The 21,816-nt window shown below is 40.1% G+C and overlaps 1 protein-coding gene across 1 annotated transcript in view; it reads left to right on the forward strand.

Moving 5' to 3' along the window:
• Window positions 1-20,874, forward strand: part of CAT (catalase) — a 37,382-nt gene extending 16,508 nt beyond the window's left edge. Inside the window, exons 4-13 of the mRNA XM_032413978.1 lie at window positions 844-974; window positions 1,435-1,539; window positions 2,140-2,265; window positions 5,415-5,606; window positions 6,272-6,424; window positions 9,611-9,749; window positions 12,569-12,699; window positions 18,215-18,322; window positions 19,758-19,841; window positions 20,168-20,874. Of these exons, the coding sequence (XP_032269869.1) occupies window positions 844-974; window positions 1,435-1,539; window positions 2,140-2,265; window positions 5,415-5,606; window positions 6,272-6,424; window positions 9,611-9,749; window positions 12,569-12,699; window positions 18,215-18,322; window positions 19,758-19,841; window positions 20,168-20,233 (1,235 nt within the window). The 3' untranslated portion in view covers window positions 20,234-20,874. The remainder of the gene's footprint in view (window positions 1-843; window positions 975-1,434; window positions 1,540-2,139; window positions 2,266-5,414; window positions 5,607-6,271; window positions 6,425-9,610; window positions 9,750-12,568; window positions 12,700-18,214; window positions 18,323-19,757; window positions 19,842-20,167) is intronic.
• The last annotated feature ends 942 nt before the right edge of the window (window positions 20,875-21,816 follow it).

Here is a 21,816-nt window from a genome sequence, read left to right on the forward strand (position 1 = left end):
TTTACAGTAGAAAAAATATTTTGAGACATGCAGAAAGTTCCTTTTAATTCTGTTTGTTGAGGTCTTAGGAAATCACACTCAGGCAGAGGCCAGCATTGCAATTCTGTGACATTTGGAAGGAACTTTCCTACAAGTGGTTGCCTCAGATGAAAGCGTGGAGTGGGGCACTTATTAAGCAACCACAATAGCTGCCCTTTATTGGGAATTAACTCTATGGCACCCATGGTTAGACGCTTTACAGACATTAGCTGTAATCTCATCTGTAGATCCACGCTGCACAGTGGGGTTATTTCTATTTTTTTCAGTAGTGCTAGTATGAATTAGATCTATCATGCTACATCTCAACACCCCACAACGCACGATTAATTCCGTTTCTCTTCACTCTGTGTTTGTGCATTTTAAAAATACTGTGGATGCAAAAATAAATGACATTAAGAGTAAGAATCTACATTTTCACTCATCTTCTTAATATTAACCTCATAATTTTAACGATTCAGTTATTCTCCTTATTTACTATCTTAATCTTTATAATTATTTTCTTCCTTTATTTTAATTTAAATTTTAATTACCTGTTTAAACAAAGCTATCTTATGTTAAATGGATAATCTTTTCCACTTTTATAGTTATGTACTCTCTTATTACTCGCAATTAATTCTTTTGTTTAATTGGTAGACTGAATTAGGTGGTAGATGGTAGAAATAATAACCCAGGCACTTAAATATCTGACTTCCTTCGAGGAAGTGGATTAGAAAAGATAGATCCCAGTGTTTCTTTATGACTTTACATTTCTTGGATCCCAGGTACTCTGGCTTATGCTTCATTTTTCCCATTTGAATTTTCTAGCTGGAGAGTCAGGCTCAGCTGACACAGTTCGTGACCCTCGTGGGTTTGCAGTGAAATTTTACACAGAGGATGGTAATTGGGATCTTGTTGGAAATAACACCCCCATTTTCTTCATCAGGGATGCCATATTGGTAGGTGATAAAGTATATTGCACTCTACATATGTTTGATTTAAATTGATTTCAAACACTCTGTATTGACTGGCATTTGAGGAGAAGCCCTGGGAAAAGCAGAAAGAAGGGAATTTGGGTTGGCTGGATTGCCTTTTTAAGCACATTTTTCTGTATTGAATATCTTTTTATAAGATCAAATAACAGTTACCATTGGTCTTCAGTTTGGCATTTCAAGATTCACGGACTTCGTGGGTATAGTCCAGTTTTCCTTGTAGAGTCTAGAAGATTAATAAAAAGAGGCACTTTGCCTTGGAAACATGTAGAGGGTAAATTTCATTTTAGGGTTTGGCAGTGTAACATTCTAGGATTATCTTGTTCCAAGTTATAATCTGTAGACCTAGCAGTAGGCAATGTATAGTGTAAGACACCAAAATTCCTATAAACTTAGTTTTGGGATTTTTTTCTCTTTTTCTGTTTAGTTTCCATCCTTTATCCATAGTCAAAAGAGAAACCCGCAAACACACCTGAAGGATCCGGACATGGTCTGGGACTTTTGGAGCCTGCGCCCCGAGTCTCTGCATCAGGTAGGAACTCTTCTTTTTCACTCTATTATAATGTTTCACCTGAACTGTGCCTCATCATGTGTTTCTCAAACAGCTTTGGCTATATCTCATTGGACTTGGTTTCTGACTTTCTTTTTGGGAGGCTTCCTCAGAATTCTTGACTCTGAAGAGTTTTATAATGATTGATTTTGTTAATCTTCCCCCATTCATAGCCCTTAAGTGATGCTAGAAACGTTATCAATTGATATTTAACAATATTAAGGATTAAAGTCTCTAGTACGAAGTAAAGCTCTTTGTATTAGGGAAAGAAGGGAAAAGTGTTACCAAACATATTTACTGTTAAAATAGATTCTGAGTAATAAGGTAGGCTACTTTTCCTATTTGTTTTTGCTTATCTTTATTGAATTCTGAGCCATGAGGTTAATGATTTACATATCATTCTGCTTTAAAATTCTTGTTATTTTGTATAAATGATACTAATGATAACCTTTCCTATGGGAACTTGCTTAGTGTGTTCCATGTCATTAAGAGATTCTTTGGAAACTTAGGAATATCTTTAAAAAATCTAGGATGTTTTGATTGAAACTGGAAAATTTTAGGATTTATTTTTCTGTTTCTTAGGTTTCCTTCTTGTTCAGTGATCGAGGGATTCCAGATGGACACAGGCACATGAATGGATATGGATCGCATACTTTTAAGCTGACCAATGAGAAGGGAGAGGCAGTTTATTGCAAATTCCATTATAAGGTACATGTTGCCTTTGGGGCAGAAGGTGCAAGGCTCCTACCACCCACGTCTCTTTACTTCTGAAGATTGGGAGAAGATCAAGGCTCCTCCCCGCCTTTCCCTTACCTCCACTCTGAAGGCTGAGAGGTACTGGTCCAGTTGACTTGGACCATGACTCTTCTCTTGGCTCCGCCCAAGTGAATAGGTGCATGCTGCCCAGTTAAGGGAACTGTGTGGGCTCTCTTTGGTCTCCTCTTTCCATGTGGCCAGAGGGTAGGAGTACACAGCTACTAACAATGGTCAGGCTTTCTTCTCCTTCTGGGCCCTGGGGGCAATGTGTAAATATTTGGGGAAATGCTCATTTAATGCTGGTTCTCTGGTTTAATGTTCCTGGTGCTGGCAGGTGAATATCCATTTTCCCTGGAGAGGGAACACTTAAGGTTTTGGTTTGGGCTCAAATGGAAGGAGATAATATAGGCCTCTAGGCTATGTGAAAGATTTCTACCAGGTTTAGCCTAGCTTTCTAGACTTCTTTGTTGGAGTTTAGAATTAAGCCTTAGCAAACAGTGAAGTGTTATGTTGCTTTGCCTTTGCTAGCCCTGAGTCATGGTGCTGAACATAGATATCTTTTATGGTCCAAGAGGGGATTATGGCAAAAATGGGGCATTCCTGTCTGTAATACCAACCTCACCATCACTTTCAATCTGATGCTTTCTTTCCAGAGACATTTCTCCTAATTTTTTTAAACTCATCCATCCATTTATTTAGCATTTATTGAGGGTGTATTATGAATAGGGCAAAAAAAGTAAAATCAGTTACAAATGTAAAAAAATAAAAATTGTCTTTTTCATTTACTTTCATATAATCATCAAATAAGTTACCTTCGGGGGAAGCTCTGAGAACATTTTAATTAACTGAAGTGTTTTAAAGAGCTCTCTTGTATTATGATCTTGGCATTTGTTACAATAAGCAGTATTCTCAGAGAACTCTAGAAGGTATTTAAAAAAAGCCTCTGGTGGCCTGAGAATGTGTTTCCAAATACTACTGCTAAAATAAGCACAGACCAGAAGGGGACTCAGGACAAATACAGTCTCCTTAATGGTATCTACCCCAAGACCTGTTTTCTTCTGTTTTGTCTTAATCTTTATCTGAACAACTCATGTAGGTATATCAAATAGGAAAACTGTTTTCCCTCTTTATACTTATAGCTTGGATATATATAATCTTTGGCAGAGAACAGTTTTAAGCAACAGTTGCCCCATTGGCTTGTAACTGCCAAAAGGAGCAGTGTTGTGTCACAGAGAGCAAGGGGTAAATGACTGTGTCTGGGGCACCCGCATGGTGGTAGCTTTGCAGACAGAGCAGTCTGAATTCAAATTTTCCTTTTTCTAGGTAACTCTGACTTGGTCATATTATTAAAAGTTCTCTGTGCTCCAGCTTTGTCACTGTGAAATTGGGATAATAACAGCAGCTGTCCATGATCCTGGAAGGATTGGATTGCTTATGGGCCTGTTCAGTAGAGGGCCCTGGGGTAGCCTGAGACCTACTTGGATATATCAGTGTGGATTATTCTAACCTATGACTAGTCTTTTCTAAGCCTGAGGGATTCAGTTAAAACCAGAAAGGTATTGCAGTATTATTGCACAATTTAATATATTAGCTCTCTGGGTGATCTGCAGATGGTGACCTCCATTTTTAAATCTGGAAGGTGACTTCTGGTCTGATAGTAAGAAGGGTTCATATCTTCCTGCTGGCTAGAGAGACTCGAGATTTCTGTGGTAGAAAGAGTTTCAGAGTTGACTTTGATGAGGAAATCTTTCCATGCTTGGCTTGTGGGGATCTTTCAGAATAAGATACAGGTGAGAATCTGTTGAAAGACTATATGGTGTGATAGTAGGAGCGTTGGTGAAAGTGACTAACTTAGTTCGGTCTTCATGGCTTGCTTGGGAAGTCAGAATACTAATTTTGGGGCTTCTGGGTGGCTCAGTTGGTTAAGTGACTGCCTTTGGCTCAGGTCATGATCCCGGGGTCCTGGGATCGAGTCCCACATCGGGCTCCCGGCTCAGCAGGGAGCCTGCTTCTCCCTCTGACCCTCTCCCCTCTCATGCTGTTTCTCTTTTGCTCACTCTCTAATAAATAAATAAATAAAATCTTAAAAAAAAAAAGAATACTAATTTTGCCTGCTCCTAGGCAGACAACTGGTTCAGAGTGGCTCTACTGAAGTTCTTTTCAGTTCTATGAACTATGATTCTGTGATTTCTGAAAAAAAATAAAAGGAAGAGGGGGGTAGAGGGATGCTAACCAGCACAATCTCAATAATTGATTTGAGCTATTACAAAACAGGGAATTAAAAACTTACTTCATGCAAAAAAAATTATTTGCTTATTTTAAAAGTATTTTTTTATTTTTTTATTTTTTCTGATTTGAAAAGTAACATGAGTCTAAAAATTCAAATAATCACCACTCTGGAAAACAATTTTGAAGTTCCTCAAGAAATTAAATGTAGAATTACCGTGTGACCTTGCAACTTTATTTTGAGATGTATACTAAAAAATCCACTGGGGGCGCCTGGGTGGCTCAGTCGTTAAGCGTCTGCCCTTGGCTCAGCTCATGGTCCCAGGGTCCTGGGATCGAGCCCCACATTGGGCTCCCTGCTCGGCGGGAAGCCTGCTTCTCCCTCTCCCGCTCCCCCTGCTTGTGTTCCCTCTTTCGCTGTATCTCTCTCTGTCAAATAAATAAATAAAATCTTTAAAAAAAAAAATCCACTGAATTGGACACTTTAAAATGGTTAAAGTGGTACATACTATGTTATGTTTATTTTATGCCAAAAATTTCTTGGCTTTTCTGAAGACAGTAGTACAGCATTCTTTATATGGGTGAGAAATTGAAAATATATGTTAACAGTTAAATTCAAATAATACAGGATACAGAAAGGGAAATATAGGACTAATTTTAAATATGAAATGTATATACAGATTCCCTTAGCATTTAAAAGAATCAAGATAACCAAGTAGAATTTCTTGTTGATGAATTCCTATTTGTATCAGATTTGAACAAGGAAAATCCAGTGTTTGGGTTGCGTTACTCATCATCCTTCAGTGCGTAACTGATTAAAGTTCTATAACTTTGCCAATACATTTCAGTTTGAGCTGCTTTCTCTCCTTCTGTAGACTGACCAGGGCATCAAAAACCTTCCTGTGGAAGACGCAGCGAGACTTTCTCAGGAGGATCCTGACTACGGCCTGCGAGATCTTTTCAATGCCATTGCCACAGGCAACTACCCCTCCTGGACATTTTACATCCAGGTCATGACTTTTAATCAGGCAGAAACCTTTCCATTCAATCCATTTGATCTTACCAAGGTGAGTCTGTTAACAACTAAATTGTTTTCTTTTTTAAGTCTCTTTGTACCTAATTTTACAAATTCCAGTCAAGTATTCATAATGATCGTGAAGTCATGTATGAAATGCCATGCAGCTGCTTTGCAATTTCCTGGCCTGTGCATCTCACTTCTAGTTCCTGTTTGCTGAGTTCATTGAGTTCCTCAAAGTGGCTTGATCTATCATTATTAGCAGGGAAAAAATCTTGAAAAGCTGATGTCCTTTTGCCCAGGGAAGATGTCAGTATTTACTGTTTCCTGTTGTGAAAGATTGAACCAGTGCACTCACCTAAGTTCTTTTCACTTTACTGGATTAAAAAATTATCGTTATATTAGATTCATTATATTAGAAAGCTGGTAATTTTTTTTAAAAAGATTTTATTTATGTATTTGAGAGAGAGTGAGCAAGCAAGCGAGCACGAACCAGGTGGGGGGAAGGGCAGAGGGAGAGGGAGAAACAGACTCCCCGCTGAGCAGGAAGCCCGATGCAGGACTAGATCCCAGGACCTTGGGATCATGACCTGAGCCAAAGGCAGATGCTTAACCGACTGAGCCATCCAGGCACCTGGAAAGCTGGTATTTTTAATAAGTACTTTAATTTCTTTTAGTTGGTTATTTGGTAATTGTGAATATGACATTTATTTTTAGATTTGGCCTCACCAGGACTACCCTCTTATCCCAGTTGGTAAACTGGTCTTAAACCGGAATCCAGTTAATTACTTCGCTGAGGTTGAACAGTTGGCATTTGACCCAAGCAACATGCCACCTGGCATTGAGCCCAGCCCTGACAAAATGCTTCAGGTAAGCCTGGTGGATGGAGATCTTATGAGGCAGGAGTGCAGGTGTGTGCATGGGTGAATGCACGCCCGCATGAGCACACGCACATACACACATGCTATAATTTGGCATGATGTTTATATAAAGAATTAACTAGAACATCACTTAAATTTTAATTAATCTGGGTCCTTAGTTCCTGTGGGTCTGACTGAGGCATCCTGACATTACAATATTACAGTATAAAGCAAATTTCATAGTATGTTAAGACTTTGATATTTAGTCTCTTAATTTAAAAGAAGTTACATTAGAAATGCCTCAGGTATTTGTAGAGTAAAGCACTCTTTGTTCTGTCATTGATGGGAGGGAATATCATTAAATGTTCAGTATAACTTGATTCATTTCCTCTCCCATGGTGATGCTTGAATTTTTCCATCTGTAAAAAGAGACTGGAGATAGTTTTTATGTCACCAGTGATTGAAGGCAGTGGGTTAATTTAACCATTTGTTTCAGTAATGTTCCTACGCATTCACTACTTTTTCATCACTCTCCACTAGGCTCTTTCAAGAGTAGAAAGAGTGAAAAATACTTTTTTGGACCAGAAATCAGTAGGAAAATATTTGGCTTAATAATTATTGAGTAAATCAATCTCTTGTGTTTTTGGACTCTGACCATGAAACAAAGGTGAAAGATTATTACCTGACATTAGGCCACAGTGACTGATGGTTGCTTCTCATAGAAGCATCTAACTCTGGTTCAGGTGTCACTCTCCATGGAGACAAGCTAAGATTCCATTGCTTTTTTTTTTTTTTTCATGTTTTATTTATTTGAGAGAGAGCGAGTGAGAGAGAGCACAAGCAGGGTGAAGGGCAGAGGGAGAAGCAGACCCCCTGCTGAGCAGGGAGGCCAATGTGGGACTCCATCCCAGGACTCTGGGATCATGACCTGAGCAGAAGGCAGACGCTTAACCGACTGAGCCACCCAGGCACCACCATTGTTTTTTTTAATAGTAACTTTCCTGCTTTGACATTGAGAACATCTAAAACTTTTATAGAAAATAAGTTTTTTATTAGCTTTCAGTTCAATTTAACATATATATAAATATATATATGTATGTATTTTTTTTTTTTGAAAAAGAGAGATGACTCACATGTGAGGGGGCAAGGGGCAGAGGGCGAGGGAGAGAGAGAATCTTAAGCAGGCTCCATGCCCAGTGCAGAGCCTGATGTGGGGCTTGATCTCACAATCTTGAGATCATGACCTGAGCCGAATCAAGAGTTGGACGCTTAACTGACTGAGCCACCCAGCTGCCCCTTAACTAATAGAAATTGAATACCTCTCTGCGGATGATAGACTGCTCTGGCTGCTATAACATATGAAAACACAAGATAACTATAATATAAGGCAGAATGCCATTTGAATTAGGAGAAATCTTGTCTGTTAGGAGGATGACGACAAAGTTTCAAGAATGAGGTAGCATTTGAGATGGCTTTTGAAGAATGGGTAGGATTTCAGTTTTCAACAGAGGTAAAATGGGACAGGAGAGAAACCTGAGTATAGGAGCAACAGTGGGCCATGTTGGGTCTATATAAACTGTCAACAGTCACTTCTTCCTAAAGTAGAAGAAATAAGATTGTGTACATTGAGCATAGGTCAGAGGGGACATTAGTGCTTGAGTAGAAGTTTGTACAATTGTTCCTTTTAGGACAAGGTTTCTTCAGTTTTGAGAAATGTGGTCTGTGTGTATCAAGTAGAATCTGTCCAGTTGGTGAACTGGAGGTTAGAGAATAGAGAAGTAAAGCCAAGCAGATCACAGAGCACAGGCAGAGTGCTTGTGTTGAAAGGAGTAAAGGAAGCCAAGCCCTGGGACCCTGGGCATCCAACCTTCCCTCCCTTGGGGTTGGAAGGGAGGTGAAACGTGTGAAGGAGGTTACTGGGATTTGCCAAGGCATGAATTTATCATGGGTAGAGCTAAAACTGCATAACCCTGGTATTGAGGGAACAGGTTAAAGAACAAATATTATCCAAATTCTTTTCACAATTCAGGTCAACAAGGGTCTCTGGGGCCACAGTGAGACCTGGAGACAGTTAACAACACTGAGTCATACAATGAGAAGAGCTGGGAGGCACCGTGTGGAGGCCTAGGCCCAGGGCAAAGGACCACATATCATATCCATGTTCTCTGCAACAACAAAAAGCAAATGTCTAAGACATTTCATTGAAACTGTTGGGGAGAAAGTCCTGAGAAAAGATGATAAACCAAAATCATGCAATTCTATTAGTGAATTGAATTTATGAATGAATCCTGTAATTTCTGTCGGTATTAATTTTGGCTATGGCAAACATATTTTAAATTTAATGTGCTGTCTTCTTTTTTTTTTTTTAAGTGTGTTTAGAAAGTGAAAGGGCTTTATTTAGTAGGTGCAGTCAAGATATCAGTCCCTAGCCCAGTCTTTCTACAACGTAAGTCAGTTAGCTGTGAGTTCTGATGCCAGAGAGCATGTGAGGAGCCATACATACAACAGGGAAAGACTGCTGTACTTCTTTAGCTGTTTGGTGACCAGTGAGGAAATGTTTCAAGTTTTTTGAGTAGTTAAGTCACATAATCTGTGTGGGGTCTGAGGCTGATGCTTTTGGCAGGAGTGTGTAGGACGGTGATGGTGAAGGAGGGGCTGGAAGTGGCGATCCAGGTAGGGGGCCTTTGAAATCACTCTGATGGGGACTAATGAGCATCCCAGGGTGATAGTGGTTGTATGGTCATGAACAGTGGTCTCCATTACCTTTCAACAAGATCGTGTTAATAAACTTTAAAGTGTTATCCAAAGCAGTAAGCCAGATCACAGTGAGAAGGACATAGATTCCAGTTAGTGGGGTTCTAGCAATATTACAATGTGATAACATCCTTGAGTGTAGGAAGTAATACAGGGCAGGGCACTAACTTGTTATTTGAGGGGAAAAAAGAAGTTCTTACCTAGAACAGGTGTGAAGACTTGTGGCTCTTTGGCTGTTTGACAGGGAAGATTAAGGACCGTTCAGTTCGGGAGAACTCATTTCATGAGAGAAGAAACTTTGCTCTTTTGGGGGGCTAGTCAGGGTTTGGTGGTAACGCCGTACAGAGTGCTTTGTGCTTGAAATTTGAGAATGAAGTGCACAGACCATTCTGCCGTGTGTGTGACTGCACGCAGTCAGTGCCTGTTTCGTTTATAACTGTAGGGCCGCCTTTTTGCCTATCCTGACACTCACCGCCACCGCCTGGGACCCAACTATCTTCAGATACCTGTGAACTGTCCTTTCCGTGCTCGAGTGGCCAACTACCAGCGTGATGGCCCCATGTGCATGCTCGACAATCAGGGTAGGCCTCAGACGTCTGGCTCACCCGGGCGGGTGGGGGGGTGGTGCCGAGAGTGCCACTGAGCAGAGGGCAGGATGCCCTGCTAGGCCCGTGGTCTTCAGGCTCCTGCTCTATGAAGACAACCCAGGGGACCTTCTGCTCTATGAAGCAAGGATGGTTTAAACTGCCCGAAGACTCTATACTTTTATCTGTTTGATATATTTTATTGAGAGTTCCCATCTCAGATTTTCCTTGCCGTCCATCAGATAATGAAAGGTGGGAGAAAGATCTTTCACACTGGCTGTTGAAGAGTAGCATTCAGCTTAGGGGTTAGGTTTTAAAGACTTTTCACAAAGTGGACAGTTCCTTATCACTCTTAAATCACTAGGACTTAGACTCTTGGAAGTGCAAAAGTGCAAGAGTTCCTGTTTCTTGTTTTCCATTGTACTTGGCTGGGGTCAAGGAGGAACAAATGGGGCATGGGACAGGTTAGAATAAGGGAGACAGAGTGAATCAAGGAATCCTCCCTTACTTTTTTTTCAAAGTGAATATAATATAGTTGAATTCATGGAAATCAGCTGGTGAGATGAGACTCTATTGTATTTTGTTCTTTGGAGCTCATTTATCAAATTTATGAATTTCTTTTCTTTTAACTACTGTTTTTGGTGCCATGTATAAACAGCCTCTATTTTTGATTACTTGTTCTAATTAGTGAATGTTTGATTAATGTTTTTTCCTTTTAATGCTCCCCAGTTTAATATCGATCTTAATTTTCTTTCTTTTGTTTTCTTATTTGGGCACATTTTTTTTTGGTAATAGGCTGCTTACATTGATCCCTTCAGAAATTTTACTGATGATTTATATTTATAGCCATAGATGTCTATATTCAAACCAAGTTTACTTTTCTCTGATACAAAGAGAAAGAAAAGAAAATTTGGAAAATATAAGGGAAAGAAGAGAAGGGGAGAAGAAAAACCCACTTACAGCCCCAACACTCAGAGGCCACAACTGTTGCATTTTGCTTTATTTCCTGCCAGTTTTCTCTGGGACTATTTTTTATAGACTTAAGATTATTTTGTTTATATGATTTTGTGCCTTGCATTTGTTACCATTATGACTAAGCCTTTGTATGTATTTAACGAGTTTACTTGCTCACTAATTGATTACATCAGGTGTTTGCAGCACTTTTGCTCCCTGAGGTTTATAGAGCTCATGGGGTGTGCTGTTGCCCAAAGTAGCTGATATTTCCTGTGTTGGTCTTCTGCATTTTTATTCTAAAGTGATTTCTTCCTTTCATATTTGTCAGTCATTTTGTTCCTGAGACCGGCTGTATTGGAGAGGTTCATGTATATTCTGGAACTTCATTAATAAGTACTTGCTTCATGTTTATCATTCTTGTTCACCATTATGGTGGCATGTGTATGAAAAACTACTTAAGGATACATTTTGACACACCCTTTGCCTACTTTTATAAGCTGAGCATTTGGGTTGTGCTCTTGAAGTTTAATGAAAGAGCTTAATTGTTCCCAGTAGTCAATGACTTGAAGACAACTCCCAGAGGAAGGGTCAGAACTCATTTGGAGATAGAATTTTAAAATTACTCAAATAGGCACATTTCAAAGAACTAATTCTTAGTGCAGAAGACCACTGTGGTAGCTGGTTGTTGGAGCATTTTGCTGACCTGGAATGAATCCCAAGGGCTAATAATTGGGCCCCATAATAGTATGGGGCCCTCCTTCTCCCTACGTGCACTTGATGGGTGTGATCTATAGGCACCTCTTGATTATTCATTCTGCATAATCTATCCTGGCAGTAAGCTGGTTAAGATTCTAACCTCAGATTGGTTTGTTCAAAACACTCAAGATGTTTCTAGGCCACTCCTGCTTAGGCAGCATGTGCTCAGGTAATTCAAGCTTCAGCCAACATCAGCTGAAGCAGTTAGGAAAATAAATATGCCAAAATGAAAAATTTATTTTAATTTATTCCAGAAGTCAGAAGATATGTTTTGATTGCATTTGTCATTATTTTTTTCTATAAGTCCAGATAAATGAGTGCTGCCATACTAGAAATATCAAACTAAAAAAACAATCCTTTTTTATTTATCTGTGGAGGGAAGGGAAAGGGAAGCTAGAATTGAATAAAGTCGTAGTCAATAAAGGAAAGACACTCCAAGAATCTTAAAACCTTGAAGGAATAGTGAAATAGAGTTGTGTAATGGGAATATAGTCTGTACTGGAATGGAAGAGACAAAACAGATCCCAGATCCCAGCTCTACCACTAACCACCATGTGACCGTGCAGCAGGCAGTTAACATCTCAGGGCTCAGTTTATATGTGTCTGTAGATTGAAGGAGCAGGGCTAGAACTTTCAGTTGCTCCCAAGAGTTCTGTGATTCAGTGTCTGAATTGAGCCCAAGCCCAAATGAAACTCTCAGATTTGAAATGTATCTTTGGGTCTCATCTTCTATGGGGGCCAGATCAAACCTGTATAAATATATTTGTACCAGTAAGCACTGGAAGATTTTAAAGATCAGATCACTTGAAGTGTTAAAGAAAACTTGAGATCTCTTCATTAAAACTCAGAGTGAGACCGCCCATGAGAGCATTTGGAAGGTGGCATTATTCTCTAAGAATCTGAGTCCTGCTTATAGCTAAATAGACGTTAAAAATAATATGTACATGACCTGCATATATATTGTGTGTGTATATCTAGGCATGCATGTGTGTGTATATACACGTATATGTGATTGCCACTTGAATTATATCTTATTACATTGACTGCTTGTAGACTTAATTCATTTTTCCTCTCCCTAAGTGAATCTCTATGGTTTTCTTTTGAAGGTGGTGCTCCAAATTACTACCCCAATAGCTTTAGTGCTCCGGAACAGCAACCTTATGCCATGGAACACAGCAGCCGGTGTTCTCCTGATGTGCAACGCTTCAACAGTGCCGACGAAGATAATGTCACTCAGGTACCAGCTTCTTGGTTTGCCATGGGAGTCACTTGATCAGCTTCCTTGTTGATGTCTACATATTTCCCCCTGTCCCCCCCCCCTTATTTTAAGATTTTATTTAGAGAGAAAGAGCGTGCATGAGTGGGGCAAGGGGCAGAGGGAGATGGAGAGAGAGAATCTCAAGCAGACTCCACACCGAGCGTGGAGCCTGATGCGGGGCTTGATCTCACAGCCCTGAGATCATGACCTGAGCTGAAATCAAGAGGCAGACGCTTAACTGATTGAGCCACCCAGGCCACCCTATTTTCCCCCTCTTAAAGTGTCTAGTATATCTTATATTGAATTCATGGAAGACATCTCTAATCATAAATCAGTCCCTTTATTAGATGGAGTTGAAGTGTTGTGTTACTATGCTCTTTTGGTACAAGGTATGGGGACTCAATTCAGTTCCCCTAAATTTTATTGAAGAGATTATAGGTGGGGGCCACTGGGGAAACAGGGACGCATAAAAATGTAAGAAATGCTCAAATAAAGCTTAAGTACCATCGCATCTGAGAAGCTAGGCAGGACAGCCCAGATTTAAGGGACTAGAACAGCATTCACAATAGCACTAGGAGCTTCAGTAGCAAGAGTGTAGGGTAGGGCCCACTGTTCACAGGACTCTGCTGCTCTCTACCTGTCGGCTTCTATTTTTCAGTACCTGTTGCTTATTCTTACCGTGTTCTCCTGACTCCCACCTCATAGCTTCTGTTTTAACGTTGCTGTGGCTTTGCTGTGACCTTGGCCTAACTCTTTATAGCTTCTTTCTCCATATATTACTTTTCTGGGGGGACCCTTTTCCACTCTCTCTCTCTCTCTCTCTGTCTCAGTACTTCTCTATCAGATTCTGGAGAGAGGGAGTCGAATTGATTTGACTGATCTTTTCAGTCTAGGCTGCATCACTGACCTTTGGCCAGCCTGTGGTTAACTGCCCTGGGTCAAGTGCCCACCCTCTTTCCAATCACCTATGGCTGTCCGAGCGCTGTTCTCCCAGGGGTTGCACTGAAAGAGACCCTTTGACTTTGAAGAGCAGCCTCCTCATTAATGTGTCCAGTGCAACTTAGACCTCACACAAGAGAAGAAGGAAATTAAAGTCTAGTTGTGTTAGAGTTCGGTTTGGGCGGTTAGTGTTAAACTTAGTATTTAAATTAGAATAGGAACTATATCTAGTTTCTCAATTTATAAATGTGGGTTCTAAGTAAAAGATGTTTAAATACATGAATTAATTCACTGTGAAGATACCTTTATTTGAAAGGGATGCATACATAGATATGTGTATATAAAAAAGAAATTACTTTATAGTAGGATGTAAACCATATCTAGATGAAATTAAACATCTTCTAAAAGCCTTTTGTAGTTAACTGCATTATTCTTGGTGATGCGGATGATACCAAGTATATTATAATACAATCCCTGCCTCTCAAAGAATTTTGCCTGCATGAGGCCTATTCCGGTGTTAAACTAGCTAATACTACCTCTGCAAAAATTAATTTAGAGAATACGTGGCTTACAGAGTAAGAGAGTATATACGCAGTTCATCTAACTAACAACTCATGTCCAGAATATGTAAAGAACTCCGACAGGGCAGTGAGAAAAAGACAAAGGAATAGAAGATGGGCAAAGACTTGAACAGGTACTTCACAAAAGAGGATATCCAAATGACTGAAAAATATACAGAAAAGTGGTTTATCTCCGTAGTCAGCAGGGATGTGCAAAATAAAACCACAAAGAGATAGCACTACATATGCACCAGAGTGTCTAGAATTAGAACGACCAGCCACGTCAAGTGTTGAGAGAACGAGAAACAACTCTAACTCTCCTGTGAATGTAAATTAGTTCAGCTGTTTTGGAGAACAGTGTCTCAGGATCCATTCAAGCTACACGTGTGTGTCTTTTGACCCTAGTAAAGTACACTGTTGTGTAGGAACCTAATAGAAATGTGTACATATGAGCACCAGAAGACACGCACAAGACTGTTCCTGTTACCCAGATGTTCAACAAGAGCTTGGATAAGCACATGTGGCAGAACACATTTAAAATATTAGAAATCAAAAGAATTGCCTTTGGGGAGGCAGTTGGAGAAAGGGGGATAATGACTGGGAGGAGGGACTCTGGTGGGGAGATTTCTGAGGTGTGAATGATGTTCCTTCTTCATCTGGGTGGTGGTTGTGTAGTGTGTTCACTGAAAAATCATTGAACCTTACACTTAGGGTTAGTACCCTTTACTGTAAGGCCGTTACACTTAAATTAAAAAGCTTACTAAAGAAAAAAAAATCATTCAATTTGTATATAGTAGTAAAAATATCACGTTTCCTTTAAAAAGAATTTGGTCCTGCTATCAAAGGTCTATGGTTAGAGTGTCGGAGCTGATAAAGCCATTTGGAATCTTTATCTGGCTAATAAAATCGAATAGCCGTCCCGTGTGCGGGGTCCGTGTCCCCCTATAGTGAGCAGCTGAGTTGTGTGTACAGATGGTGGCTGCGAGCCAGGTGTAAGGACATGCAGGTCAGAGCACCCTGGAGACTTCTTCAGTTTGACTTCCAAGTCCTGCCTGCCTTCTGCCTGAGCAGCGCCAGGCTCAGATGGGTAAGGGTTCCATGCTATTTACGTTGCAGCTGTCTTGTCCACATGCTGAGATAGAGGTGCTGTTTACCTTTTGTGTTTGTACATGTGCTTTTTTTGTTAACCTCTTGGAGCTAGATTAACTAGATCTCTAGGAGAGCAAGTATTTCATACGGGTTTTATTGAGTGGTATGTTGATAAATATTAACAGTCATGTACAGAGGGGAAAAGCCCTGGTTTATAGTGTTTGTCAATTTTCTTTCTCTCTCTTTTTATTTTATTTATTTATTTATTTATTTATTTAAGATTTTATTTCTTTATTTGACAGAGAGAGAGAGACAGTGAGAGCAGGAACACAAGCAGAGGGAGTGGGAGAGGGAGAAGCAGGCTTCCCGCGGAGCAGGGAGCCTGATGTGGGGCTCGATCCCAGGACCCTGGGATCATGACCTGAGCCGAAGGCAGACGCTTAACGACTGAGCCACCCAGGCGCCCCTCTCTTTTTTTTTTAGAGATTTAATTTATTTATCTGAGAGAGAGAGAGCATAAGCAGGGGGAGGGGCAGAGGGAGAAGCAGGCTCCTTGCTTAGTGGGGAGCTTGACAGGGGATTAATCCCAGGACCCTTGAGATCATGACCTGAGCCAAAGGCAGCGGCTTAACCAACTGAGCCACCCTGGCACCCTATAGTGTTTGTCAATTTTCCTGATGAAAATATTCCCTACAGCTGATTTCCAGCTAGCACCATGGTGTCACTGAATCTGTGGCTTTGGGACATGAGGTTCCATATCACACTATTACGTAGTATTTCTACTGTAGTGATACAGTAGACACAAATAACCTCAGGAACATAAGTAATATGTATTAATTGGGAAATCATACATTTTGAAGGTTTATTATTTTTGTTTGTAATATAATTTAATTGTAAGTTAATGTAATTGAAGTTTTAATAACAGCCGTGTTTAACAACTCACAAAATTCTTAAAAAGATGACAATCTGATCTCATGAGCAATTGGGCTCCAGCACACTGGTGAAATTGCAGGACCAGTTTCCTTTTAGTTTGATGGTAGATTGATGGGACGTAGGAGGCCTCACTTCTACTTGTCATACATGGGCATGCTAGATTAAAAAATTAAAAAAAAAAAGTAGTTGAGCTAACAAACAAAATTAAATCTCTGGGTTCTAGAAATGGAATCACAATAGTGCATGAACATGGTGGGTAACCAGACCCTATTTACATCTTATTAAGATTTTATGACTCCAAGGGGCTTGGAGTTTAGGCTGCAGGCTCCATGTGTTGCAGAGAGCTAGAACTGGGCTCTTGACATATGACATAATGATGAGAGCCAGGTGCCGGCACTCCATGGGAAAAACTACCCACCAGACAGAGGCTGCAGCTTGCCAGCATGTGGGCCCTAGACTTCCTGAGAAATTGGGCGTCCCTTTCCTCTCCTCTTCTCCTCTCAGGTGAGGTCTCTGCATTCTTGTTCCACTTAGAACCTAGAAGTTCTGACCTGAGAAACAATGAGTCAGTGAACCTTTCTAGGCCTTTGCAGAGATGGTGAAAAAAATCACAAGACACCTTCACAATTTGGACTCAGGTGCTGTTTCTGCAGAAGATAACTCCTGTTGGAAATGAGTCCCAGGGAAGAATTACAATACATGTAGGGAAATCCAGTGCCCTGAGAAATTACACATGCAATAGATGGAAGAATCATGTACGTGACAGAATAATCTAAAAGGGCTTTAAAATAAGCATGTATACCGTATTCAAGGAGATAGAGAAAGGAATATGATCTATAAGATAAAAATAAGATATGGGAAAACAAAAACAAATAGATTTAAGAAAGAACCAAATAGATGTTTTTAGAAACAAAAAGTACGATCTTTCAAATAAAAATTCAACAGACACAGTGACTCAGTGGTTGGTTAAGCAATGTGTTAGGTACAGCTGAAGAGAGAATTAGGGAATTGGGGGATAGATCTGAGAAAATCCCCGTAATGCAGTACTGTGATTGGATTGTGTTCATGTCAAAAATTTGATTTTTTTGAACTTTAGTATCAAATGTAAATTTTGTTCAAATTTTAAAAATATGTTTTTATGGCTTGATATTTGATAACACACTTAAGAAAAGCTATGAACATTTTGACGTTTTATGAATTTGGTACTTTGGATAATTGGATATTTTTGGACTTTATAAACATTAGTAGAACAGGACATAGAATGGTGCCTGGTATATTTTGGGGCCTTATAAATAAGTTCTGGTTGAATGAATGAATGAATGAAATGTTAGAATAAAATCATAGCTGTTACTTAGAAATGCTTGATTTTAGAAGTGAGCAAAGCCCTTAGGACTCATATACCTTACTTCTAAGCTCCTATTTTTCATTTTAATCTATTGATATTCATTTTAGAGGTAAGCTCAATCGTATAAATAAAGTATCACTACTAACATGTGTCTTCTCCAGGATTTTGCTTGGCTTCTGAAAAACTAAGGGTATATATTAATGAAGTAGGGTTTTTTCCTCTATGGTTCTGGATGAATTGAACAAAGGTTGTATTATGCGAAGTTTCCATTTGATGACAGCTTGCCCATTCTGGACTTGTCAGTAGCAAGGTGTGGTGGGATTCTTAATTGTAGGCTATACTGTGTTTTGTTTATAAGAGACATATAACTACAAAGGACATTACTAAGAAGCAGTTGTGAGCTATTATCAACTGAATTCTTCCTATTCCACAAAACAAAAAGGAACTCCACACAAATGACAGTTTTCACTAGAATTTTAAATTATCCTTAAATTCTAAACACTTTTTCTTTCATTCTTACACCAATGAGAAGCCTTGCTTTTTCATTTCAAAAGTGGAACATTGGGTGAGTTTTGTTCATGACAGACTGCTTATTTGACTCTCTGCACCATGCATTTTCCCTGAGCAGGTGCGGATGTTCTATACGAAGGTGCTGAGTGAAGAGGAGAGGAAACGCCTATGCGAGAACATTGCTGGCCATCTGAAGGACGCACAACTTTTCATCCAGAAGAAAGCGGTGAGTGATACTTTGTAAGCTGACGGGTGACATCTGCTGGCCGGAGAAGAGAGTGCAGCTGTGTGAGAGACCCCTTAAAAGGAAGTGTTTCTATTCTATTAATCGAACTTAAAAAAATTAGTACAAATCCCCAACCCACCTCCGATTCTTTTCTCTGCATGTTTTATCTCCAGTGAATCTGGCGTATCCATTGATCCTTTAGCTCCTTGTCCAGTGTATAATAATTGAGTTGAATTCAGGGTGAATTCTGTTCTATGCTCTTCATTGACTGTGGCCAAATTCTGTGCCAGAGTCATGTCCAATATAAAAATGTGGGTCCTGCCACAATTTTGCTTTGACTTTAGAAGATAAGAAATATGGATTGCATTTTTGTGTTGTGAAGCCTGTCTAACCACTCGGTGTCATGACACCTGACCCTCCTTCAGAAGCAACTAGAAACTTGCACGCTCTCTGGGGAGAACTGAGCTGCTTCCAAAACTCAGGCTGAACTTCTGGGCTGAGGTGCCAGGGAATTTCTGATGGCAGCTCACTGTGCTGCGTGGAGCCTTCTCACTTGCAGTTTTTGGGCCTGCCACACGGGTCAGCTTCTTGGAAACTGAGACAACCCCACAGTTGCCTTGTGTCTTGGTTGGTGCTTCTCTGTTCAAAGGGGCTCTCTGGGATGTGTTCAAAGGCCTGGAGACAAGTACCAGCAGGCTGGGCGCTTTCTCTGTAGGCAAAGTTCTATGTCTTTAACTGTCTTTCACAAGTGTGTATATAAAAATAACCTTTTAAATTGCTGAGGCACTGTTTACACATCGCTGTCTGTAGCAGAGAGCTGGACGGTTGCTCTGTGAGGTAGGCGGGGGCAGGTTTTATCTCACTGATAAGAGCGAGTGGGACAGTATGTAAGTAGCACAACTGGGCTTGAACCCTTGGCCTTTGCTCACATGTGCTGAAGCTGTATGGCTTCCTGGGGGTTCACGATGCCCCCTTCCTGCTGTCCGCTCTGTATCAGCCCATGGTCAGGAGTTCCTGCTCCAAGTCTGTGGACTTGCCCAGCACGGGCCACTGTCTGTGTATCCCTGGCTTGAAACTCAGGCAGTGTCTGGGCCCATCTCGTTATACAAATCGCTGTGACTTGTTGAGTCACCCTGAGGTCGGCTCCTTACATGCACTAAGTGCCGCTCTCCTCATTCTCTGAGGTAGGTTTAATTATGTTGTTCATTTTATTGGGAGTGGACACTGAAGCTCAGAGGAATGACTTATCCAAGGTTGCTCAGCCAGTATGTGCCAAGGTTTTCCCCGGATCCCCCAAATCTTGCTCTGTGTTGTTAAACACTGTGTTGTTCTGCCTTCCTTCCTCCCCTACAGAGTAAACACCGTGCTGCACACGCCGGGGGCCAGCCTAGGAGGGGGGTAGGGTCATATTTACATTCTTTTCATTTGGTTTCAGGTCAAGAACTTCAGTGATGTCCATCCTGACTATGGGGCCCGCATTCAGGCTCTTTTGGACAAATACAACGCTGAGAAACCTAAGGTGAGCCCAGAGCAGCCTGGCTGTGGTAAAGGAAGGGTGTCCTGGATCAGACTGGATTGGATGGTTTGGTTTCCTTTTGTGATGATTCTTCTCAGGGACAACTATTAGATTTTTCAAGCTGTTCAGACACTCACTTGATAGGTAAAGAACTCACCTGCAAAGCACATCCTCTTCACTTTAGCTCTGGACCCCATAAGGTAGTGTAAGTAAATGCAATCCCCAATGGTTATTATCTTCATTTGAGCACAAATTAAAGCTAAGATGAATACCAAGTTGCTGCTGCTGAGCGAGTTAATTAACCTGCTGGTCTTGTTCTTTTAAAACAGAACGGGATTCACACCTTTATGCAGCATGGGTCTCACCTGGCTGCAAAAGAGAAAGCCAACCTGTGAGAGTCGGGGCCCTGGGCCCGCCCTGAGTTGCTCTCCGCCTGTGAAGCAAAGCGTGGTGTTCACACATGTACCCACTCTTCGCCGGGTAGAAGATTCTCCTGTGCTAGGTGCGCAAATGCAAGCTTATGTCTTTAAAAAATGATAATCCAGGTTTCTATAGCAAGTAATGTAGCAGTGGCTTTTAGTGCTATTTCCCTAGGGGAAAAAAGGGTAGGGCTTAACAATGATGTAAAAGAAAATGTATTTGCTTTTGACGGTTGGATTATTCACTTAAAATGACTAGAATGAAAGTTTCTGGCAGAAATATGATTGTATTTGATAAGAAAAAAATCTCGGTGAAATCAGTATGTTTACATATCATCTCATGGCCTTATTATATAAAAATATGGCTATAATTATATAAGAAAAAAAGATCATCTACTCAGAAATTTTAATTTTTCTCAGTTCCATATAGGAAAAACACATTTAATGCACTGAAAATAATTTCATTGACATCATAGCTTAATGCTTATTCCTGCCTGGAACTGATCAGATATTTTTAAATTTGGAATTACATCTATGCTAATATAGCATTGATTTTGCAACAGACTGATTTGTAATTGCTACATTTTTACAATAAAATAATCTATACATAAGAAGAATGGTATTTGATTTCTTTTGGCTCCATTATAACTTGGACCCTTAATCTAAATATCCTGTATTATCAGATGCTTACCCTTAAAACTGAAAATACCAATATCACAAGGATACTATATTATTTGTTTAAACCAGTAGCCTTTAGACACAGCTTTCTGAGACACTGCGGACCAGAACTTTTAATTCTATTGGGAAAATAGCAAATTTCCCAACTTTGAAAATTACTTAGATCTCTTGTCCATTAACTCACTTCCTTATCTGATTATGAATTTTTATTTAAGAACCTCCTGTTCTTTTCTTTCTTTTTTTCTTTAACTCATCTTTGCCTATCATGCTTAAAATCAAGTGGAATGCTCTAGAGGTGAGCTCTTGAGTACTGAATGAAACGTGCTTTCTTTGAAAATCCTTATTCCCTTCACCCCAGCTCTTCAAAACCAGTTTGTACTCACAGGAATTCCCTGAGATCTTGGGCTTCAGGAAACCATTGGACCCCTAGTAGATATAAACTTGCAGTCTTTTAGCTCAAACTTTTTTTTAACCCCCCTGCCAAATTCTCCTGTCTAAATCCTTCCTGTACTTGGCATGTGCTTGGAAACTGTTCTATTTATGAACATAGAAAGTAAAATTGTCCATTTGTGCCTAGTGGTGAATACTTTCAATATAGTGACTTCACTACAATTCTGGCTTTTTACAGTATTAAATATATAAGATAAACTCATAAAAATTAACATAATTTGACGATGGGGAAGGAGTTTATTTGAAAATTGGTTATAAGTACAAAGATGGAGTTTTTTTTTTTTTTTTTTTTTTAAGATTTTATTTATTTATTTGACAGAGAGAGACACAGCGAGAGAGGGAACACAAGCAGGGGGAGTGGGAGAGAGAGAAGCAGGCTTCCCACAGAGCAGGGAGCCCGATGCGGGGCTCGATCCCAGGACCCTGGGACT

The sequence above is a fragment of the Phoca vitulina genome, unplaced genomic scaffold, assembly GCF_004348235.1.
Source record: "Phoca vitulina isolate PV1807 unplaced genomic scaffold, GSC_HSeal_1.0 scaffold16, whole genome shotgun sequence".
In the NCBI taxonomy this organism is placed as follows: domain Eukaryota; kingdom Metazoa; phylum Chordata; class Mammalia; order Carnivora; family Phocidae; genus Phoca; species Phoca vitulina.